Source organism: Oxyura jamaicensis, chromosome 3, assembly GCF_011077185.1.
Source record: "Oxyura jamaicensis isolate SHBP4307 breed ruddy duck chromosome 3, BPBGC_Ojam_1.0, whole genome shotgun sequence".
Classification (NCBI taxonomy): Eukaryota; Metazoa; Chordata; class Aves; order Anseriformes; family Anatidae; genus Oxyura; species Oxyura jamaicensis.
Window position 1 is genome coordinate 18836157 of NC_048895.1, and position 25139 is coordinate 18861295.

Consider the following 25139-nt stretch of genomic DNA (forward strand, 5'->3'; position numbering starts at 1 on the left):
CCGCAGGGAGCCGCGCCCCGCCATGGTGCCGCCCTCAGCCCGCAGCGCGCTGCTGGCCGCGGCCCTGGGTCTCGGCGCCCGCCGCCCGCTGCCCCGCGGCCGCCCAGCCCCGCTGCTCCTTGCTCCGGCGGCGCGGCCGCGCTCGGGGGCGGCGGGCGGCGGCGTGCTGCGGCACCTGCTGCTGAAGCTGCGGGCCACCGGGCCGCTGACGGTGGCCGAGTACATGCGGGAGGCGCTCACCAACCCCGGGCAGGTGCGGCGGGGCCGCGGCCCTACCGGCGACCCCGCGGGCGGCCCCGGCCCCGCGGCGCTCACCGCCTTCCCCCGCAGGGCTACTACACGCGGCGCGGCGGCGTCGGCCAGGACTTCGTCACGGCGCCCGAGGTCAGCCAGGTGCTGGGCGAGGTGAGCGGCGGCTGCGCCCGGCGGGGCCGGGCCGGGCCCCGAGCGGTCGGTCCCCTTCCGTGGGCTCTGCGGTCACGCCCGCGTGTCTGTGCGTGTTGTCTCTGGCAGCTGATCGGGATATGGTACGTGAGCGAGTGGATGGCCGCCGGCAGGCCCGGAGCGTTCCAGCTGGTGGAACTGGGCCCGGGGACGGGCGCTCTCACCGACGATGTGTTACGGGTAGGCGAGAGCGAACATCGCTGCTCTCTTCTCTGGCCTTATTCTGAAGCTACGCTGAAATCTGAAGAAATACGGTTCTGCTGTGGGGGTTTAACATTCCCTAGTAACCCAGTTTGGGGATTTGCAACGTGGAATCCCATTAAAACATACGCACGTCGCTGCTGCTCAGTGCAGAGACCGCGTTTCTTGCTGGCAGGAGAACATGGGCTGGAGCGTGCACGCCGCACAGGCACATGTAACGCTGCAGTCACCTCTTGGTAGAAGGGGAGGGTAGGAATATTCCACCACAGATTATTTATCTGTGGAAAGATACTATCCAAACTGGAACACCGTTTAGGAGGGTGCTCTGCCTAACTGGAAGGCCTTAGTGCAAGCACCAGCATGAAGCAGGGAGGACGAGAGTGCAGGAGGGAAGCTGTGTTGGGCTCCTCCAAGGTTTTTTGGGGGCTTATTGCTGCTGAGCTAACCCTCCCTGTTCCATCACTTCTGCATGGCTGTCTGATAATTAAATAATCACTGATTCAAAACCAAACTGCTAACGGGATTTAGTACCCCAGACGTATGTTAATGAAAAAGCCCAAATAACCATAGTGAAATAATCAACAGTGAGCAGGTTGTGTTCGTGCTGTTTAAACAAACTGAAACATTTTTCACCCCACTGCAGCTATTAGAGGAGCAACTCACAAGCTAACATTTCATGCCCTTTTTACTACATAACTTATGTTATAGTTCTCCAACTTTTATTAGAAGCATAGCAGCTTTTATTCAAATTAACGAATTCCCACCTTCCTTCTGGAGGAGCAAAACACAGTCCTTTCTACTGAGACTATTTTACTGATAAGAGCTAACAGTCTTCTGTCTTCAATATAATGTGATTAAGGGTGAATTTGTAACCCTTTCAGACATACGTGCAGCCTGTGACTGTACCTAATAGAACTCATTTGCCTTTGTAGGTCTTCAAGCAGCTTGCCTCTTTACTTAGTAAATGTGATGTGTCTATTCACCTGGTAGAAGTGAGTCCCAAACTCAGTGAGACCCAAGCACAGATGCTGACAGGAGGGAAGGTGCAGTCAAACTCCGAGGACGAAGCTGCTTACATGAAAGGCATCAGCAAGACTGGCATTCCGATTTACTGGTACAGAGGCATTCAAGATGTACCACAAGGTAAGGAACTTGAACATCTTGTTACAGCAGTAATGTCCTCCCTCCATTTGCAGTGTTTGATAGCTGGGGACATCACACTAGCCTTCGTAATGGGTAGAAAAGTAAATTTACGTATTAGCTCCTCCTTCATGCATGAGTCTGAGATGAGATCTTGACTCTGATTCTCATAACTGAGAATCCTAACTTCATTTCGGGATAGCTACCCACTTTCATGCAGTTTGATTTTTTTCTTTGCATGGGAAACCATTCAGTGGTTTTGTCTAAAACACAGGAACTAATGATGAGATACAGATCTGAAAAAAACATGCACTGGAAACTCTAGCTAGCACCTCAAGTGTTCCCCTTAATGTCTCCAAGCTGGGAATAAGAGCAATTTCCCAATGCCATTAACTAGCTTACTACACTACAATTTATGAAGAACATTTTAAATTTCAACTGGAAACTACTATGGAAGCATTAGTAAGGTAATGCATTTATTTTAACCTTCCCACAGGTTACAGCTTTTACTTAGCGCACGAGTTTCTGGATGCCCTGCCAATACACAAGTTTCAGGTACAGCAAGAGGAATACCGTAAATGTGACCGTCAGCTTAAAGGCCTTTGCAGAAGAACAGAATTATGGTGCCAAACAGGAAACATGCATGGACTATGGTGATAAAATGTTTCTAACTAAGCTTGGACAAATAAGGCTTGGTTCAGCTCTGATGTTAATTGTTCTTGAATGCAAAAGCCTTTTAGAAACCTAAAGACTTGTTTTTAATTAGATAAGTTAACTTTTAGATTTAGATTAGATAAGTTAACTTTTTTTCCTATTTTCTTACACTACATTAACAAGGCTCCAATTTCAACATTCTGTGTATCACTGCTAACAAAGACAATGCACTGGATGGCTTTCATTTGAACAGTAGCATGAATAGCAAAATGAAGTCTAGATGAGGTTCAGAAAAACCCTCCAATTTCAAAATCAGTTCATGAAAAGTTACCGATAGAATTATTTTGATAAGTTAACCAGTGCACTGTCAACAGAAGAGGCAGCATTTTTCTCAACAGCATCATTTATTCCATTTAATTAAACCTATACTTATTAAATCTACAGACCCATCTCTACCCTGCTTAGAAGCATTTCTAAGGCAGTTACTGGAATTAAATAGTAATGAATAATCGTTAATAGCACATTATGTTCTTAAAGCTTGAGAAAATGCTTGCCATATTAGTCCAATCAAATAAACAAGATTCTGTGTACCTATTAAGAGTGTAAAATGAATACTCTGGTCTTACTAAACAGAGAACAGAGAAAGGCTGGCGTGAGGTGTTGGTTGATATCGATCCAGAGGCTCCTGACCAGCTGCGGTTTGTCCTGTCACCATCCAGTACCCCTGCAACAGAAAACTTTATTCAGGTAAGAATAAAGAATACCTGTCTGCGTTCATCATTTGACTGTTACTCTTTCAAGTCACATACTACCTCTCAGTTATTTGGACAGGAAGAGGAGGCCGTTCCATCTATGAATGAGTAAACAGTTTGTATTTTACAAAACTTCCACCGGCAGTTTAACCTTGTGGGCTGTGAATATATAGTATGAAAATAAACTTGTACACCAGATTTTAAGCAGATGCTGTAGAGAGGCAGCAAAGAGTTCTGTGCTGCAGTTGTCACCTTACCATCTCAATATCAGCCCTGCCTAAGCCAGGTTCTGAACCTGCTGCATACATGTGCTATGCTGATCTGTAATGGCAAGTGTCTAAGACTTTTTTCCTCTAAAGTTCACTGGATTCTTAAATTTACAAGATGAAGTAATAGAGATTTAAACCACCTACAAGATTTTACACAGAAAGGCTTTTTTGAAGCTGAGCCTGTCTGAATTTAAGAAGCATTTGGACTGTCCATAGTCACATGGTCTAAAATTTTGGATAGACCTGTGTAGTGCCAGGAGTTGGACTCAACGATCCTTACGGGTCCCTTCCGACTTGGGATATTCTATGATTCTATGATAAGTGTGTGCATGGAAGAAGTGCTATTTTAATTCTTTCATTGCCACAGTAATGCAGTTTCACCCAATGCAGGTATTCTCACTTATTATAAAAGCTCATTCCAGTTGACTCCGGGCTGTACAAGAGATGAAGGAAAGAGGAGGTACCCCTGGACCTCCATGCCCAAATACTGACAACAGTTGCAAGAAGTGTGAAAAGTTCTTGCCCTGTACATGTTTGCTAATCGAGGTGTTTTGATGTTTGAACTCTGCACTAGCCTGAAGAAACCAGAGATCACGTGGAAGTATGTCCCGAGGCCGGCGTCCTCATTCAGAGGCTTGCCTGTCGTATTGAAAAGGATGGCGGGGCCGCACTGATTGCTGATTATGGCCACGATGGAACCAAAACTGACACTTTCCGGGTAAGGCATTTTCCCTGAAGTACTATGCTAAAATATTCACTTATCTTTTCTTTCTCACTTGGATTGTTAAGTTCCTGTACAAGAAAGGTCTTGGGTGGATGTAATCACAAAAAAAAAACAGCATTATGCTGCAGCCATGAAAGTGAGTAATTGAATTCTGAATTATCAGTACCTGCAGGGGTTTCTGTCACATGGGAAGCATAACTTGAGCCCTTGCTGCATTTACAGCTTTACTAGACCCAGCTTCGGTAGCTAGTACAGCTGTCATCTTCCAATTTTTCAGGGTTTCCGGAATCACAAACTCCACGATGTGCTGGTAGCTCCAGGTACAGCAGACCTGACAGCAGATGTTGATTTCAGCTATCTTCGAAAGATGGCGCAGGGAAAAATAGCCACGTTGGGCCCCATAAAACAACGGGAGTTTTTAAAGAACATGGGTGTTGACCTCCGAATGCAGGTACAAATGGTGCTTACAGGTACATAACACACTTCTAATCCACAAGCAATGCTCTTAAGCAGAAAAAAGAGCTGCTTTTAAAATCAGATTTCTATAAAAAGTTGTTTACGACTACGTGTAGGTCCAAGAAAGAGTTGCTTCTCCTAGACATAAGTTACTCTGTATCCCTCAGTGAACTGATCATGTTTAGGAGTATTTAATGCAAAACTTGGCTACATAGATTAATGTGTGAGTTCTGTCAGCAAGCTCACGAGTTTTACTGAACACTCTGGTACTGCTATACTAGCATAAAAGAAAGGATACGATGAGAGGTTGCAGGTGTGAGTGAGTTTGTAGGAAAGCAGGAAGGGCTACAACCTACCTTTTTGTTTTAGGTGCTCTTGCAGAATTCACCCGACTCAGCAACGCGGGAGCAGTTACTCCACAGCTATGATATGTTGATGAACCCTGAGAAAATGGGAGATCGTTTTAATTTTTTTGCCTTGCTGCCTCATCGCAGACTTACACACCCTCACAAGGAACATGATCTGCACTCCAAGTCTCCCCTCCCACCTGTTGCTGGATTTGGTGAACTCTTACTGAAGTAATTTCAATTGCAATACCAAAATGTCTAACAGGGGTAGCTTCCACTAGCAATCTGTACAATAAAAAGAGTAAAAGAAATCAAGTCCTGTGCATTTTTTGGTTTCACATATTAAAGCTTTTGCAATAATATAGTCAGTGTAGAACTAAGCATTTCGAGTTATCTTTGAACTGAAAGCATGTGAAATGTCCCCCTTTCTCCAGGCAGTTTTCCTCACACAGATCATTCTCACACCAGCCTACGCTTCAGGGCTTAGGGGCGTTTTGGTAGAGCATGCTTTCAGGGTACAGCTGGTGCCACAAACCAAGCCTAGCGACTGACCTACTTAAAGCAGCGCATGTAGAAATCAGGAACTGCACGTGTGGAAATCATTGTGCAGAGGGGAGAATGAGCGTTTCATGGATCTTACTGTAGAGCTAAGTGAAGTAGTCACTGATGGAATCGAGTTAAAAGTTGTCAGTGACAGACATGATCTGGGACTTGAACTATGTTCAGCTGTGGTACTTGCTCCAAACAACATGCCTTGACATCACAGATTTTTTTTTATAAGTAGAATGGTCATAGGAAGCATGCAAAAACAGTTTTGTTAGAAAGCACCTGCTAACAGGGTTCCCATAGCAGGGTATACACCTCATGCCAGGCAGCTCCCCAAGTAAGGATGAAGAAATACTGACTTTAAGAACATTTGATGGGAGAGTTCATGTAAACGAAGAGAACAAGTCTGATAGGGAAATAAATTTTATTTTCAAGCTTATCAGAGGATATTTACAAACAACGGGATGTATAAAAATATAAAAGTACTTGACAGTGTCCTTTTGAGGCTATAAAATTTTACATGAGCTTTTTTCTAGCATCATCATAGCACTATTGAATGAACGCGACTTAATTTGTCTAGGGATAAGGATATTAAACGCTATAACCTACTGCTGTCAAAGTTTGCAGTAAAGGTAGAAAAAAGGGAATAAAAAAAGTCAGCTATTTTTATTTGTCAGTGAAGAAAGTTTACTTCTACAGGGTATCTGATTTTTTGTGGTTCTTGTACTACTAGCTCGTGGCCATTGTCTGGCCCCGTAAGTCTGCATATCTGCATATATTATCAGGCAATCCACTCCAAAGGCCAACAGCTTTTTATTTTTTTTAAATAAAACTTAAGAATAAATAGCGCAAATAACTTCTTGGAGCACAGAGCAGACATCATGGGGAGAGACACCAGCCAGGCCTTTTATTTTTTTTACTGTACCCCTTTCTTCTGCACTGTGCTTTTCAAGCAACTGAGCTGGCTTTTCTCCTCCCTTAAAAATACAGAGAAAGGAAGGAAAACCTGAAGTGACAGCTCAAGTTCAAAACCTAAAGCTTAAAACCAGACTGTATCTACGCTATTACAGCTGGGATGGAAGATAGCAATGGCTTCACTGAAATTTGGTCACTTGGGTGGTAAAAGTTAGAAAAAAAACACTGCTTCCCTTGCCAACTGGGCCAGTACTAGACTACCAACTTCATAAGTGATTGTTCTGTCTCCACAGATTTAAAAAAATAGTGCCTCTCTGAGAAGAATGAGTCCCAAAGCTTCACCTCAACACAATGGCAAGGATAAGGGTCAAATTCTGCCCCTTTTGAATTCCTTTATGCTGCTTCGACAGCATGAAAGGGGAAGCACAACCCCCCAGTGCAGGAGTGGCACGGACTGCCATCAGGCAAGTCCCCTGCACAAACCTGAGAAAACACGTGCTAGGAGAGAGGGTGGGACGGCAGGAAGGGTGGGAACGCTCTGCCTGCTGGCGGCTGTAGAAAACTGCTATCTGTACAGACGGCACCAGAATTTTTGTGCAAAGTTCAGTATCTCCTAACAGGGAAACCAGACTTCAGCTTTAATCAACTCACATACATACAAAATGCAGTAGCAGTTAGATTAAAGACAATCAGAAAAGGAAAGGTAGGTTGAAGACCCCAACCTGCCCACAGGTACATACTGCTGCAGCTGCCACTGACTTTACTGCCAGTTCACTGACACTGCAAGCAGCTGCCAGCCCCAGAAGAACTCTAAAATTTTATGGGTATCTAACAGCTTAGAAGACATCTGCTCACCTATTTCCTTACCGGAACAACAGTTGGGGGAAAAAGTCAATTATCTACACACAAAAAAAAATCTGTTAGGAGAGAAAGGAGCTACCCCAAGGTCTCCTACTACCTTTGCAGTTCAAGCCTGTATCAGTATTTTAACAAGTATTTTAAACCAAGCTTCAGTTACACAGCTTGGCACATCAGGGATATGCACAGCCATCCAGCACCTTCCAGCAGCACCAAAAAGTTGTTCCCACACAGAAGATTTCAGTTTTTTCCATTTTTAACTAGGATGGAGAAAAACAAAACCTCTTCTATCTGCTTCAATTCAAGGCTTCAAACCTCCTTGAAATACAATGAATTTTAGCTGTTACACTGTCCTCCTAAGGAGTCATTTCCAAAGATTAGTGCTCCTTCCTCTCAATTGTGCCACAAAGTAACTGGTTGGAAATCCATCAAGTGAAACGTCAGCAAAAAAAACCTGAATCACGAGTTGGTTTTGGATTCTTCATTCAGCTCAGAACAGCAATGCTGAGCACAGTGAAGAGGATAGGAGGGGCTGCAGGTAAAGGTTGGAAGGCAAAGCCCTTTCTCTTACAGTCCAGCTACCCTGGCAGAAGCAACAGGTAATTTTGTCACACCTAGGTTTTGAACAGAATTAAGATATAAGCTAGCAGGCTACAAACTACTCCTGATGCAAATCCAGGGAACCTTAAAAAATTAGAAAAATACTAGAAAAAATTTAAATTTTGTTATTGAAAAACAACAGAAGAAAGCTGCATGTATTTTTCCCTATTTTTCCACATCCTTCTGCTAGAAACTTTTTCCAGAGTGAAAGGATATGCTACATCAAGTCTCACGTGCTCTCTCCGCACTGCTTGTTTGGTTTTAAGGCAAAATGCCTTTGGTGTGCATCTATGACATGTGCCAGCCTTGCACTGCAGCACACTGTTGTGGCTTATTGCTCTGTTTTAACAGACAAAATAAAGGACTAGCACATCTTTGATTGTCGTCTCTTTAGATTGTCAGTCAGCATTTCAAGAGGAATGTAAGAAGTTGCGGGGTTTTCTTTCTTTTTCAATATCTGGAAAAAGTTCATTTAGGGCAAAGACAGACATACTTAACTGTCTTAACAGCAGCAAATTGCTCCTTCATCTCTGAAGCCATATTCAACCCTAAACCACCGTGTTCTGCAATTAGCCAAGGTACTCTGCATTGATTTCCTTTTACAACCTCTTTTCACAATGCACAGTCTAAGAAATGGGAGATGTATCTAAGTAACAGAAAACAGTCCTCTACGGCCTACTAAATAGGGATTAGGAAACCATTACAAAATTCTTATTGGGTAGGCTACAAAAAAAAAAAAAAAGGAAAAACACGCAAACCGTTCAATCTGTACACATCCCACTTCAGTAATGGCTCTGTAGCCATACAACTCGGTGTAAGGTTACCCAACGGGGCTTATCCCACTGTCCAGTAACTACTCAGAGTTCAAGTCAGAGATGGAGAAAAGCTTGTTGGGCGACACTCTATCCCCAAGTCAATGCAGGATCCTCTGAGGCTTTGTACACTGAACTGTGTGTACAGGATTCAGAAAGAGCAACAGTTGTTCCAAAAATTATCTTCAGTTTCTGTCTGGAGTGTCCATATGTGCTGCAATTTAGCAAAATGAATAAATCAAGGGTCTTCTTCCATGTCATCTGGATTAGGAGCCATGATGAAATGCTGGGGGTACTCAAGGTTGTGTTCATACGCATGTTCTTTCCAGCGTGCATCATCACTCTCATGGGTAATGTAACGCTCTCCGATGCGTGTTTCAAATTCTCTGAGGTCAAGCCAAGTCTGATAATCCTACAGAGTAAAAGATTCAAGGAAGCGGTTTAAGAAACAGAAGCCCTATTTTCCCAAAGATAAAAGTACAGAGACTAACTGCAGAATTTAATATAAATAACCACAAAATACAGCCAACAGGATCTGTTTAAATAAAAAGAGCATGTCAAAAAGAGTTCAAAATGAAATAGGCTAGTGTCCTAATACTAGAAATTGTGAAAACTCTTTGTAGCGAGACAGATAAGTGAGTTTTATAATAAAACTAATGGTATATGTACACATACATGAAGTGACACTATTTCCAGTACAGTTTGTATTCAACGTTAATTACATTTTCCCCTTAATATCTTTTCAAATTGTGTAATGTATTTTAAGTTATATAATAAATTATATTTCAATTCTCTTCTAAAATGACTACAAACTACAGCACACACTAGTTTGTGAATTTTCTTCAACACAAAACAATGTTTTTCTCTATACTGTTTTCAGTGGGGCTCTGTGCATTCCTCACCGTCTGCATTCAGAAGTAGCAGAGAAGCTGAAAGTGCCTGTTAGCAGCAGGCAGGGAATAAGAAGGAAATGGGAAGGAGGGCAAGGAGGCGTGAACAGTTTTACATGAAAAAAAAACATTAAGAAATGGGCACAACCCCAGAGCACAGAAAATATTAAGCTAAAAAGAGAAATACTCAAGCCTCCATACTTGTTTGTTAACAAGCATTAATAGAAATAGTTTTGATAAGCACTTGAAGGATTTAATCCAAACATCACTATTCACCCATTATAAGCGTAGTCATAAAGGCAAATCACTTTACCTGTAACCACGGGTGACTAAGGGATTTGTCAACACTGAAACGTTTCCTCATCTTCACTTGAAGTAAATTGTTTATTAAATCAATGGCTGTCAAAGAGGAACAGAACAACAATTACATTGTTTAAATACTAATCACATCTATCATCATTCACACGCTGCAGTGAAAGTGAAGTGTGTGTGTGTCCTACTCAACTCTTAAAACGAATCAAGCTCCTGAATTTTATTTTGACCTTTACTTATGTTAAACGAGGCCACAAAATAGGAATGGGGTAAGCTGGTTTTTGTTGTTGGCATTTTTCCCCCTTTGATGGAAACATTGAAAGCTTTTCAGAAGTGTCTAAACAAACCTTGAGCATAATCCTATGATCCAAAATTATGTAGGTACTTCACTATTTGTATAACGATGTGTCTTTTTCACATCTACCTGTGTTAATCATATATACGTTAATAACAACAAAATTGCTATTGGAGAGCTCTAAAGACCAACCTTGTAAACTTGTAGATTGTTCAGATCTGACATTTAGATCCATGTTTTGTTTTGCTTACTAATGTACAAAACTAAAACTCCAGATTGAACTTTGAACCATTTCTGTAATTACATATTAGTTTAGATAAAGTATGTTTTAGGTGATCAGTATTCACTGAAGACTCATACAAGATTTAACTTTCCATTGGGATTTCTGAGCGGGTTTGGGCTATTGATCCAACTCCTCATGCATGCTATTAAGTCATTACATCAAATTTTCTTGCTAGAACTGTTGGCTCCTTCTTCTCTGAAAATGATCTAAAATACGACATTTGACATTTTAACTTTCAGAAATATATGCCAGCTTATATTTTGCCATTCTGGAATAGCCTGCAAAACACAAACTATTAATAATTTTTGCACTCCTGTCTCAGTAAATCTTGTGGTTTAAGTATTTGAATGCATTGTCTACACACAAATACATAATAAAGAAAGTTCCTTTCTTTACCTTCACTAGAAATTTCCTTCCAAGGATTTGGTGGGTACATAAATGCAGCATTTTGAATCTGATCGTTTATATCCTCATCTTCATTAAATGGGAATGTACCACTAAGGCTCACATAGACAATAACTCCAACCGACCACATGTCCAGAGAGCGGTTGTAACCTTTACTCCTGAGCACTTCAGGGGCAAGATACGCAGGTGTCCCCACCACAGATCTCCTGAAAGATTTTTCACCAATGATACGCGCAAAGCCAAAATCACACAGCTTTACCTGCAAAAGAAGTATATTTTAAACTGAGAAATCTCTGGCTGATCTCTGAAGTGTGCTTCTACCCCCACCACATCCTCCTTCCCCCAACCCCCCCAAAAAAAAGTCAGAAAAGTATTTTTTTAATATTCACTTACTTGAGGGAATGGCTCTGCTGATGCTAGTAGTACATTTTCTGGTTTTAAATCACAGTGCACAATATTCTTGAAGTGTAAATTCCTCAAAGCAACAAGTATCTTCAAAAAGGAAAGAATATTTTCAAAATAGAGCAATACAGTAATTTGTATCTACATTGGTTAATTCCTGAAGAAGGTTAATTCTTGAAGACTGTGCAAGTACTATTTTTTCCAATCAATAGGCTGAACTGACGTGGAAGAAAATGTGGAACTGATGGTTTTGTGTGAAGAATTTTGATTTTTTTGACTGAAACATTTTGATTTCCTTTTAAAATTTATTTTTCCCATCCCTACCTATCCTTTTGAATACCTAGAGTTCTGATGTGCATCTTTGGATAAGGATGTAACAGTGTTAAGCCTTAGGAAAGAAGGACAAAAAAAAAAAAGCATTCAAAATTCTTTCCACATTTATTCAGCTGCTGTTAGATATACAGCATCCTGTACTATCTCTTACATAACTACACAAAAACCCCTTCTCCAAACTTCATTTTCACATAATTATAGAAGACAAATCTAGCCTTTCCTCTCAAGGAAAAAGACTGAATGCCAACCTGAGTGACCATGAACTTAGTTATTCGTTCTGGAAGTCGACTTTTCTCACTGGAAAGAATCATCTCTAGCATATCACCATGCAGCTTTTCCATCACAACAAAGACCCGTTCTGGGGTTTCAAACATACATTCCAGGTTCACGATCCCAGGGTGATGCAAATTCTAAAATAAAGTAGTAGAGGTACAGAACTAAAATAAAACAGCATGAAATATTCTGAATTACACAGAAATAATGTACCACCATCAAACAGCAGCTAAGTGGAGAGTTAGAAATGAAAAACAAAATGTCAGAGGCAAGGAATTCGCTTGAAATATACACGTCATCCCGTGAAACATGCCACCTATCACTACTAAGACTAATTTGTTTTAACACAAATTATCTATAATGACTAATTTTTAAAGTTAATACTCTCTGTAGTTTGACTGCAGAACATGCAAAAACACCACTTAGACTGAGTGGCCATTAGCAAAAGACAACCAAAAATACTTTCCTGTTGCCTGAAGGAGACAATGTGGAGCCAAAGTACGTGGCTTCAGTGGATCCCCTATATGCAGTAGATACCAAACCCAATTATAAAAACTACCAAAGAGTCAGGAGTTCCCCCACTAATAAGATTCCCTCTTACAAAAAGACTCAGAAATCACTTATACAGATTTAGATATCAATTTCAAGCACCTACACACATTACAAAATCTTAGGAAATGTCTGACTTGACACAAACTCCAAACTGATACAAAGATATCTTGGTACCTGGAGAATGGCTACTTCATTACGAAGCTGACTTTCCTGCTTAGTTGGAAACCTCATCTTGTCAATGACCTTGATAGCTACATCTCTTCCCGTCTTCCTATGTTTTCCTGAACAGAAAGTCAATGTCAAACATCAAAAGGCAGAAGCAATTCACAGCTATAAAACATCATAGCAGAAATTCCTTTCTGGAGAAACAGGTCTATTTTTTTACAAATGTACAATATCACTATATTTGTATTTAAAACTGCAGCTGGTATGTTAGTAACCAGGAGTGATCAACCTTAATAGGAGGGCTGTAGATAAATTTAAACTGGTTACAATGCTGCTCTCAAATGTACTTGCTAACACTGCTGTTAGATGTATCAGGTGGAGATTTTCCATGCGCAAGGGGCTCATACATTACGAAGTGCTACCTACTTGAGAATTTTGCTTCTCTTCTGTGTAAAAAGTAAAAAAATAAAATAATAAAAAAAAAAAGTCTTCTCAGGTGGTTTCAGCAAATACCATTATGGGCTCCATGTGCACAGAAATTATACCTAATATGCTGCAGGAACTGGGGGTGATTATGTACCATGAAGAAGAAAAGGTTAACACCCAGGAGGCAGTCTGTCACCAAAACACTCTGGAAGTTTATAGTTGAAATAAAGTGCTGATAATGCCAATAGTATCCCTGCTGCAACCTGCACCAGCTAAGTAAGAAGCATCCTGCAATACACAGGATGTTTCAAGGGCTATCTGGGTAGCTGTAAATGCTCACTCAACTTCCCCATAACTACTAAAACTGTTTTCTCTCACATTCAAATCAGAGAGGTTAATGGAAACACACTGGAAGACCTTGATAATTTAATACTACACTAATACAGATAAAGTGAGCCTGTACCATGGAAAAAAGAAAGCAGTTATCTGTGCAGTGAAAGGTCTGGAGGCCATTTTAGAAGAAGGGATGATGCACACAGTAGGGCTACAGCACAAGGCAGCACAGGGGATCGATTCTACTGTCACAGCTAGAGGCAGGGCTTTGGAGAGCCCGGCGATGCCTCACCACTGACCCTGACAGGCCTCACCTGCTGCTCTGCAGTCAGTACTGGTGGCCAGGGCTGAGGCAGGGCAGAGGAGCTGCTCCTGAAGGCTGCTGCATGGAGCAGCTCATGTTCCTGCCTTAAAGGCCATCATGAGTAAAGGCTTAAAATCAGGCTTATCTCCACTGGAGAAAGTAAGGCAGTAATGGAGACATCACTCAAGGACCAGAAGGGTTAACAAGGTTACCAAACAGAAATAGCAGAAATACTATCAGACAAAACCACTAAATTAACAACACACTTAACTACAGAAGCTAAAAGAACATGAAGAAAGATTAACAGAAAGGCAGCCTGAAAATTCATTTTCTGATGTAAAACTACCCCATGTTTCAGGGAAAGTTTAACATCAGTTGGAAACTGCCAAGAATTTTTTTCTCTCCCCTGTAAGTCTCCATTTTCAGACCTTTGAAAATGAACTTAAATAGAAAAAGCAGAGGGAAACTATTCTCACAGGAAGAAACACCAGCTGGATATTAGCAGCCTATAATTTTTTGACTTACAGTTTGTAAAAGTGCAGTGTTTGTCCAGAAGAGAGTGGGGTGAGGGGGAAAACAACAATGGAAGCAACTTAATGTTACCTTTGTTTTTAACAACAGATTTTGTTATTAACATTTCCATAATTCTATAAAGGTGGGGAGAAGACAATGCAAAGTTACCAGATAGAGCCTCCCCAAACAGCAGCAAGTTAAGCACTGTGCAGAGCCAGCAAAAAAAAAAAAAAAAAAAAAAGATTATATTTCCTTTTCTTGCTCTTTCAGATTGTGATTGTATCTTAAGAAACTGAGCATGCATGCCCTATGTTTTGAGACATCATTAAGTGAAAAAATTGAACATGATAAAAGCTTTTTATGTAAGTATTTATGTATGTCATTTCATTAAGCCATGAAAAATACCAAGCTGACATTTATCTAAAATGCAGTTTAGGAAGTATATAAAGGTAAAAGGAAAACATTAAACTATTGTCTGCATTTATGTACATTCTATTCATAAGAAAAGAAGCATAATTCAATTCACAGTATGTTTTAGGAAATCCAAGGTGGGGCACAGGGGAAACATGGCCTCAAGAATGATGTAAACTAGGCCCTCAAATTGCATTTCCATCAAATGGCACTGATGTAATAGAAAAAAGTATTTAACTACAATATTGGCTCACAGAAAAATCATAGCCACAATATTTCCTGAATAGAAAGACAAGATAGTAGAAACAGAAAGGTTCCTGCTTTTAAATCATTAATTGTCCTTTTTTATTCCTTTCCAGATTTATGGTCTGTGGTCTTCTCAAGACTAGAGATGCACAGAGATATATGGTATTTATAAAAAAAAATAAATAAAAATTAATAAAATAAAAATAAGAAATTAGAGCTACAGACTTCATACAACGTATTTCTTATATTTCTACTTGTCATGCTTATACACTGTAAGCACGTTATATGCTGCAATGGAAGCTTTTATTTAAAAGTGATAAAACTACATAAAAAGTCTAAAGCTGAGAACTCTTGACAAAGAATGTCTATTTTTTCCTGCTGACAAAAATTTGTCAAAAACTGTCTTCATAAAGTACTGTGAAAAGCACAAACTAAAGCATGTTTTTCTAATAGCTTTCCTCTACTTACTTTTCTCAGATATCTGTAAAAATAACAGGTATACTTGACAGCCTCTTTAAATACATGACTTCTTACACTGTATAATACAGCCAATAAAGGCTGAATTCAGACTAGAGATCGCTTTGTTTTTAAATGTGGTCAAAACGCAAAAATCCTAAACTGATTTTGATGCAATACAAAACTTTAAATACAAAAAAAAAAAATACTATAAATAAAACCTCAAAGGCAAAGCCACAGTAACCCGAACAAAAATTTTAACAAGATAAACTTGTATCTAGACATTCTAGATACAGCTAAGCAAATATGAAAATTATATCAAGCAGTCACTCTACCTTAAGTAAATGCATAATGAAATCTAATATAATTTACCTCCGTATACTATACCAAACTGACCAGAACCCAGCACTTCATCAGCAAATATTTGGTACACAGAGCTGATATCCTAATGCACGAAAAGAAGAAATCACAAGTATCAGGCATAATCAAAGCGTTCATGAGCATATTAGTACTGGCTGAGCTGTTGTTATGTTTTACATTAAATTACGTAAAGGGTACCATCATTACCCCGAATAGAGTGGAAAAAAAGAAACTTTCCTGGAGTGGTTCCACTTAACCACACTGTATACAGGGACATATATTATTACAAAGAACCAGCTGTGCTAGGTAAGTAGATTACTTCCCATTAGGTATATAATACAGACTTCTGAAGCTGCAATACCCTCTGATGTTGCTTCCTCCTTCAGATACTATTATCAATTACTTTAAAATACCCAGGTAAATGAACACCATTATTATTACAACGCATATGACTCACCACATTCTCCTGGACCTGGCAATTTGAAACAGAGATGCTTAGGGATAACTCTTCTGTAATAAAAAAGATATTACAAAATAAGAAAAGTTAGGCTTTTGATAGTAAGAAGGGAAAGAAAAAGACCTTTATTGACTTCTAACCCAGTCATAGTGAAAGCATTTTTACCGCTGTTTTGCAGAAACATCATACTTTGAAACTCAAATTTCACACATTGATTGGATGAACAACCCTGGGAGTTCAGCTGGGATTATTTGTTCCTTTCTGTCATATCAATTATTATAAAAACAGTATGGGTGTGTACGAAATACAGAGCTGGAGAATCAAAAGCAATAGCGATGTGGCAATCGTATCAGAATTCAACAAACTAATAAAAATTTTGGTAGTAATATAGAAAAATACAAGTAAAGGACCAAGTAGATCCTTTGTAGTCAAATAAATGTGGTTACAGATTTTCTGTAGCTTTAAGAATTACCATATAAGAAAAGGAGATAAATCAAGCAAAGCAAGTAACAGAAGACTTGATAATTTAGGGGAAAAAAAAAAAAAAAGTAAAATCCACAATGCAAGCAAAGTATTTCATGGATAAACTACAGAAGCCTTTCAATCCTGGGACTATAAGAGCACATCTTGGAAGTATAACTTGCAAGTAAAAGCACCAGAAAAAGATGTAGAATTTCTTTTCAGTCTGCAACTGATGTTGACAAAGTTTTAATTCCAGGAATAACAACATTAGGATGCACAGACAAGAAGAGATGCATGAAGGCAGAAAGAACCTTTTTCCTTTGACTTCAAAATAGAGGTCAAGCATCTCAGAAAATGGACATCTACTACTTTTTATGTTAATTTCCCCCCCCAAAAAAAAGAAGCACAACTTCACATAAGAGCTGAATACAGAATACACTACAGATTTACTAGCACTTTGAAAAGAACCTTTATCACCTTAAGAAGAGCTTTGTGCTTTAGAAACACTATTTCAGAGAACAAAGAAAATGTATCTGATTTTTGTCACCTGTACCTTATCTCAAAGAAGAAATTTACAGACTTAAGATAGCAACAAAGAGTTCTCAAAGGCACTCTGAATGCTGCATCTGAAGTATTAATTGGAATTAACAGCTGTGCATATGTCTAGTGACATTGCCATCTGTTTGAGGACAGTCAAGTCTGTATTGTAATAACAACACAGAGCACAAGGGAAAACAAACAAAAACAAAAACAAAGGCATCCCAAAAAGCTACTAAGGTCAAATTGCAGCAAGGTTGAAACAAGTCAACTAGAAAAAAATGAAGATACGGTTTTTGTAACTGCTGAAGAGAACACAACTGAGCCCTTCTCCACAAATGGCTACAGAATACAAAATACCTGCTTCCTTGCTTTAGGTAGAGATTAACTTACTCCAAGCTAGTTTCTCAAAGTGTCCAAAATGCACATGAGTAAGGACTGAAATGCTGACATTTCTGAAGAAAGCACTAATGCCAGAATTCAGCATGTAATTTATAACAGGTAATAGCTTACTGAACTGTTCCTCTCCCTTAAATCTCCTCCCTGCTCCCACTTCACATCAGAAACATCCTATAAAGCACCATCCTATCCCAAATGCAAGGTAAAGGGTCAGAAAGGATTCTTTCTAATGGGTCAGGCTGGAAGAGCATCCTCATTACTAATTACTTTCTGTCTAGAACATGGTATAAATTGACTACCTTGTGCCTCATCGACATTTTGACACTACAAATTGCAACTGTGTTTGCAAGTCTCTCATCAACAGTAAGCTTTAGGTTTTAAAGAACAGGTATTTATGTGTTTGAAACTAATAATTTCTTACCAGAAGTGGCATTTCACATAAGTCCATGGCCTGTTTGAGATACCTTCTTACAAATGTTTATTCACTATAATTAAATAGAAATACCAGGACTAGCATTTCAAAGTTTACCACTGCAAACTATGGTCGTGTTTTCAAAAAGTGCCTTTTCTTAAGACCAGCATTTACATGCTCTTAACTGTTGCTGATGCAGAACGAGATACCAGAGACAGCAAAACTAATCTCAGGATCTCAAGAAAAAAAAATCTATCACTAAAAGAAGATTAAGGAGTAGGTGGAAGATGAAAGGAAAGCATAAATGCCAGTAGAGAGCGTGCATGAATGTTGTTGCATGGAACAAGATGTCTGAAGAGAAAGAGCACAACGTGTGCTTCATGGAGCCTTGATAATGATGATGATCCTGTGCCAGAGAAAAAGGGTAGCAGGGGCACAATATGAAGACGATTTTTTTTTAAAACTAGTACCCACAGCTCAGCATAAGTTCTTTCCATCATTAGCAGTATTTGCAGTTCAGCGTGAACTCCTTTCCTTCTCCTTAGCTACAGACATTTTGCAATTTTATTTTTTAAATACGAGTGACAATATCAAATAGCATACAATTTACATATATATATATATATATGTGTAAATTTATTTCAGATGATAAGTGTATATTAGAAATATCTAAACTATAGTCACAACTATATGTGAGGTCTCAGTGCTCCTATGATACAAGTTTTGTAATGTGCATTCATAAGGGAAATCCAATTCTTTACTACTTGCTGCTACAACAGATTAAGAGATTTGCCCATATACCCTCTGCAAACTTGAGTGTCACTTCTTAGAAACTGGTGGAAGATTATGGACCCAACTCAGCAGAGAATAGACAAAAATACTCCATTCTTCGTAAGAACTTTTCTGAAAAGGAATCTGTAATTTACAGCTTCAGAACATGAGTAATAGCGCCTTGACTGCCTGCTTACTGTGATCTTTTCCTTGTCCTGCAGCAGTGCAAACGCTAGCTTGAGGAGTGACTGGCATCAAAGCCTGACGAATGGCTTTCTCCCAGCCCTGAGCTACGTCAAGTCCAACTCCGGTGGCAGCAAGAACAGGACTGTGATGACTGCTGCCATTGTTTTCGCCAACAAAGTACACCATCGTGTCAGTGATGATCTCAAAACAGTATGGGTTGCTGCCCTGCACCACGTTTGAAAAATCTCGAGGCTGAGCCACCTGGAGAATTTCTGAAAGTGGAATCTCCTGAAGAAAAATATTAAAGATGAAAAAAATGAAAATGCATACAATACTTAAATATACCGATGTTCAGAACTTAAAGTGTTTGCAGACAAATCAAAGCACATGCATGAAAATGCCAAAACCAAAAAAAAAAAAAGAAAAGCTTTGTAGCTAATGTCAAACTGTGGACAACCATTACTGACCCACAGCTTTCTGAATTCCTTTATACATGCCTAGAGAGACTGTCAGCCCCACCACAGTTCCTTCCGTACAATTACCATTCTCTTTACAACCTGCATTTATATTCAGCACGACACACTCCACCGCTGGCATACAAGCGATGCGCAACTACAGAATGACTATTTCCCACCCCCTATAGTTTATACAGCTTATTTACAGAAGAACATGACAGGGAAAAAAGTGAAACAAGACAACATTACGAAGAGGATGTGGTTATGTAAGCTAGCCAAAAAGCACTGCTTCACGTATCTGAATCATTTTTGGTAAAGATTCTGTTTCATATAGATCTTAACTTCTTTCAGCTCCTCTACCTTGCCAGCTTAAGATCGTGGTATGAAACAGTACAGAAAACAGATCTGAAGAAAAAAAACGGTTTTAAGTTGACACTAGTTGGAGAAGGACATTCCACACGTATGGAAAGGTGTACAGATACACATCACTTGCAAAAGTAGCGAACAAGCAGGTGAACACCAGGCTGGCATTATGGAGTTAAAAGACAGTAGCTGATTCAGATGAAGAGCAAATTAACACAGAGGTAACAACTGAGTTTTCTAACAGCAAAGACAAATAACCTGATATTTAAGCAGTATAAAAAGGGGGAAAAGGCACAAGTCAAAGGACTAAAAGCAGTGACAGGATGGAGCAACAAGCAAGGAACATATTTTACCAGCTGTGTTTTGAACGCACAGGGCAATACAAGTATCAGGGAGGTCTGAGAAGAGACTGCATTGGTCAAGATAGGGATGAAAAGGATCTGGGCAAATTTAGCTGGGCGTACAGAAAAAAGGCTGGATCTTAGAGATGTTATAAGGGAAGAAGCTGCAAGATTTGGACCCCCACCTAAAGGTGTAAGACAAGAAAGGGAAAAATCCTTTTTATACATTTCAAGACATTTTCTGAACATTTCACCACTGAACACATGAATATATTAGCAATATAACATACTCACTGTTAAGCTTCATTTATGCCAGGCTGTACAGTGCATTTTCCTCTAAACCTTACTTGTACCTTTCAGTTGTCCAGTTGGTAATTTCATTTTGGGATCCAGGAAATAAAATATTTAAGCATGCAAACTTTCACATGCTTCTTACAGAATGCAAAACATCCTAGCCTTTAAGTAGGCTGACAGCCAAACGCATTGCCTAGTAATTGTGAAGAAAGCTCAACATGCAAGGCAATTCAGGAGAAAGAACATGTAAAACATAAGAAGAGACATACTCAAGAGGATTAAAACAGGAGCTGCAAGCAACTTCAGAGAGTTAGTCTTGGTCCTTCCCACTTACAAGCTTTGGCCAAAATTTGACCTGTTACAGTTTTGATTAAAAAAAGATGAGGAAAAGTGAGATAATACTTAGTATACTATTCACTAGGACATATTTCAAGTCCATAAAGCACCTGGAGTAAATCAAGTGACACAGTTATTACTCATAATTAATTACCTTGTAATATTTTGTTCCAGATTCATTTTGAAACAGTGTGAGGCATTTGCTGTCCAGTCTCCAGTAATGTCTTTTTCTCTACAAAATGCACAGTACAATAAGGAATAAATAACTGGCAGGACTTTATTTATTCAATTATTTAAATTAGAAATGTTTTAAAGAACTACGATAATGCACTGAAGTTAATCTACAGTTGCATCTTAGGCTAGATACATAAAAAAAACTTTGGAAATGCAGGTTTTTTATGATTATTTTTTTAAAACTCAGGAAGAGGCTCATAGCAGTATTTCCACAAACCAGAAAAAAATAACTTACCTTACTGTGACAGTGGTGACAACAGTTATCTCCTACAGGAAACACCAACCTACACAGGTTTCACTCCAGGTGTATGTACTCAAACCTGAATTATTTTCATTTAGTAACAATTATGGCAGCCATGCTTTCTCCTTCCATGCCCTCACAACGTCATCTCATGGGTTTAAGGACTGAGCAAGCCTACTAAGTCTTTAATCATTTTGTCAACACAAAATTCTAGAATGTCAAAAGTGCACAGTGGCAAGAAAGACAAATTATGAGACTCAGGTGGACAAAATATCTTGGGGAAAAACAGAATAAAAATCAAGACAGACTAAAATAGCCATTTTACTGAAGTCTCCACCAATGAGAACAACAACAACAACAAAAAACTCCACAAAAAAAAACTCCACAAGAAAAACAAAACAACTCCACAAAAAAGCAACATGCTTAAGTTGATGCACATTACTGTCCAATAATCTTAAGCACAGGAACATTCCTCAAAATAGAAAAGCATGTGAAAACTAATGTGGCCATATGGATCTAACTTTGCTTGCACCATGCTCATATAGTTAAAAACATTTTTTTCTGGAAGAAAAACCAAAGATCCCTAGCTCTGGCGTACAGTTTTACATTTAGAAACTTAATACCCTCATTAATACCAAATGCAATGCTTAAATCATGAAAATTATCAAACTAAGGTAAGGTGTACAATCTGATCATTGAATCCATGGAAAAAAATGTACTGACTGTACTGAAAGATGAAATCAGATCTGAATATCATGTCTACCCTGAACACTGCTAGAGCTACTCATCTTCTGTCTACCACCTGGCCCTAATTGCATAGCCAGCTGACAATTGTGCTTATTAAGGAGGCTGGGCTGAAATATGTTATTTACTTTGATTTGTGATAAATACATCTGGTTATTAGAAAACTGTACTTCAAAGACCCGGTTTGTAAGGCAGCTTTCGACACACCACTTGTGGTGGTCTGTTTAGATGACAACCAAAACAAGGAAAAATACTGCAGTAACCTGAGCTGACTAGTACCATACCCTTAAGCTTGATTTCAATATATCGGAAATAAACCTTGCCCCTCTAAATTCCTGAAGCCCCCTTCTGTCACACTCCTCGACAGAGACAAAGAATATAAGGCTGTTGATGCTGCTTCAACAGTCTCAATGTGACAAACTGGGTGTCATGAGGGGGAACTTCTTGACTTTTTTTTTTTTTTAATCTACTGAGATGAATAGACTGACTCTCTCCCATTACACAGCCTTCCTTATCTTCCTCCTTAATACACAAAAATAAGGAACTTGCCTAGGAAGGTTTAAGTAAGAGATCATTGCTGGTAGCACTGCAAACCAACATAGTCCTTGCGGAAGATGCTTGCATACCCAGGGGTATGCAGCCAAGCCACAGCTCTTTATTCTACTGACATGAAGAGAAATAGCACAGGCTGGGGGAAGAAATGGTGTTCAATAATGCTTACTTTTAAATAGAATTAATGCTAGAGGAATGAAGGGCTTCCATATCTACATAGTACCTTTACTCAATATCTTGATCATTAGAATATGGTTAACTGTTTCAGCACTCATCATTTTATAATAATTTTCATCTTTTCAAGTAATTGAAAAAAACTTCCAAACAGAAAGAAGATGTAAGTAAACAAATTATTCCAGTTTTGGGAAAGCTGAAATCTTAAAGATGCTATTCGTTTGAGACAGGTCAGAGATGCTTCTCTTTCTAAAATGAAAAGTACTGCTGAATCAACAAATAAAGGATTGTGAATAAACTATGGGTGCACAGGAATTCTTTATAATGAACATAATTGCTAAATTATGTCAGATGATACTGTAAATCAGTATATCTAGATAAATAAAATACACTAGAGAAATAATTTAGGTTAATGTAGGAAGAATCAAAGTCACTGACCAGATTGTCTCTACTAGTATAGTGGACCATCCATCCTTCCTTCACCATTGTACTGCTCTTCCTTTTTGTATGCTTGATGGACTGTACAACCCTCATGAGAGGAATATTATTGCTTGTTGAGGGACTAAAAAGATAGAACAGTTAATATTTAAATTAAAATACAACAGTACTGCAATTATAACTGTACTTGACCTATTGGCTAAATGTATAAAACAGGCACCTTCTCTTCCCAACTTATTTCATTGACAGATGAAATTGATAAGAAATCGGAGCTTCTACCAGCTGTCCAAATGCAAGTATTGCGGTACTTAAATGACATTACAGAAAGAGAAAAAGAAGCACAGTGAAATAAGAATAACCACAGAAATCATCAAAACAATTAACTGACCACCTGATTCTTAGCCCAACATAAAAACGATTAACATCGGCATTATTACTTTCTCTTGCCTACATCAACTATGTTATTTCACAATATTACACTAATAAAGTACACTTTATCTTTATGAAAACAAACAGCAGTGCGTTAATTCAAATCATACCAGAAAATTTTATCAATGTTCATTGATATTAACTTTCCTGCAAACAAGTATATGACAGTCTAACATTTTGAGTCCAGTTGAACAGGTTTTGATAGCAATCAGAGTGGAGTGTACCACCACATTGCCTGCTTAGCACCACAGCTCCTACATGTGGTGCTAGCAGAAAGGTTTGCAATCACATATAATCATAGGACAAATTCCAAACCAAAACATAAGAATGCTTTAAGATGGCACACAGTTGTACAGTAGAAGTGGATGCCACAAGACGCTGAACATGCTGAAAACTTGAATTGCTTCAGATGCAGTTAGAATTACATGGAAAAATCCTACCTAGAGGCGGAACACAAAAAATAGATGCTACTTCCAACTCAGGAAGTCCTTGAGCTATAAATCACTGAAAACTGGAACACTATCACTTATATGTGCTTCCTGTTCTTATACTCTTCCTTATGTATTTGCTAAGACACTGGGCTAAAATGACCTTTGTTTGGCCTACTACAACTGCTCTTCTGTTTTTAAGAATGACCTAAGAAAATCAGAACGACACTATTCAGAATAAGAAGTTTCCCAGTGACGTGGTAGAATCCACATCACTGGAGGTTTTGAAAAATGCGATTGGATGAATAGGGTGCTAGATAATCTCTCATCTAGGTTCTCTTTTCTCAAAGAAAAAAAAAAAAAAAGGTTGGATGATCTTTCAAGGTCCCTTCCAACCTGAGCTGTTCTATGATTTTACGAGAATACAGAAAGTAAAGAGGCCAAACCTAATCAAAGGAACTATCATTGGTAGTATTCACAGGCAGGTTGGACAGGGCTTTAAGCAACCCAATCTGGGAAGATGCCTCTAGACCCCCTTCGGCTGAAGTTGTGAAGATCTTAGTCATGTCTTAGCCTTAAGACAAACATCTATGTCTTAAGGCATACATTTTACCATGCTTTAATAATCTGGCTTATTTCTTGAATAGCAGTCATAGCATGGTACTTTCTCAGTTAGAAAAGACTACATTATTTTAATTTATTTATTTTTCAGATTTACTTGGGACAGGATAATTTTACAAAGCATTTTCAAGTAAAAAAAAAAAAAAAAACATTAATCAGTAAAGAAAAGGAGCTGGACTACTCAGAAATGTTTTATTCAAAGTTTTACTTTGGAATATTGAGGAAATCCAGAACACTGAAATCCACTTTATCAGTTACCTGATGGTTTTGACAGCTTCCTCATCTTTGTCTGCATCGAGGTCAGATGGATCCATAAAGAAGATTTTGTCCTCAGGAGGAGAGGGCTCCTCAGTATCATCAAGACCCCGACTACCATCACTGTTCATTTCACTGCTATCAACCTCCATTGGCATGTCCAAATCCTGGCCTGGGCTAGCAGGTTCTAGAAGCAATACAGGATTCAGATATTATTTCAGATGTACAATTTAAAAAAAAATCATCTTCTCCAGTTCCCATTTATGCAAGTAAACATAATAGTGCAATATGAATATACAAAATTCTCAAGTTTTTGCTAAATGATACAGAGCA

At 39.0% G+C, this 25139-nt stretch overlaps 2 protein-coding genes across 3 annotated transcripts in view; one reads left to right on the plus strand and one right to left on the minus strand.

Moving 5' to 3' along the window:
* The first annotated feature begins 22 nt into the window (after window positions 1-22).
* NDUFAF7 (NADH:ubiquinone oxidoreductase complex assembly factor 7) lies at window positions 23-5302 on the plus strand. The gene is made up of 9 exons (XM_035320589.1): window positions 23-253; window positions 331-405; window positions 514-624; window positions 1578-1788; window positions 2282-2340; window positions 3073-3186; window positions 4035-4178; window positions 4462-4635; window positions 5010-5302. Exons 1-9 carry the CDS (start codon window positions 23-25, stop codon window positions 5220-5222), a joined length of 1332 nt encoding a protein of 443 aa, XP_035176480.1. The 3' UTR covers window positions 5223-5302.
* Window positions 5303-5940: 638 nt separating this feature from the next.
* PRKD3 (protein kinase D3) overlaps window positions 5941-25139 on the minus strand; it is a 40715-nt gene continuing 21516 nt past the window's right edge. For both annotated transcript variants that reach the window (XM_035321376.1, XM_035321377.1), the window contains exons 8-19: window positions 24810-24993; window positions 23074-23197; window positions 20845-20922; window positions 18913-19189; window positions 16135-16187; window positions 15690-15762; window positions 12638-12744; window positions 11887-12048; window positions 11297-11395; window positions 10895-11162; window positions 9922-10007; window positions 5941-9130 (exon numbers count right to left, since the gene is read on the minus strand). In XM_035321376.1, the coding sequence (XP_035177267.1) occupies window positions 8957-9130; window positions 9922-10007; window positions 10895-11162; window positions 11297-11395; window positions 11887-12048; window positions 12638-12744; window positions 15690-15762; window positions 16135-16187; window positions 18913-19189; window positions 20845-20922; window positions 23074-23197; window positions 24810-24993 (1685 nt within the window). In that variant the 3' untranslated portion in view covers window positions 5941-8956. The remainder of the gene's footprint in view (window positions 9131-9921; window positions 10008-10894; window positions 11163-11296; window positions 11396-11886; window positions 12049-12637; window positions 12745-15689; window positions 15763-16134; window positions 16188-18912; window positions 19190-20844; window positions 20923-23073; window positions 23198-24809; window positions 24994-25139) is intronic.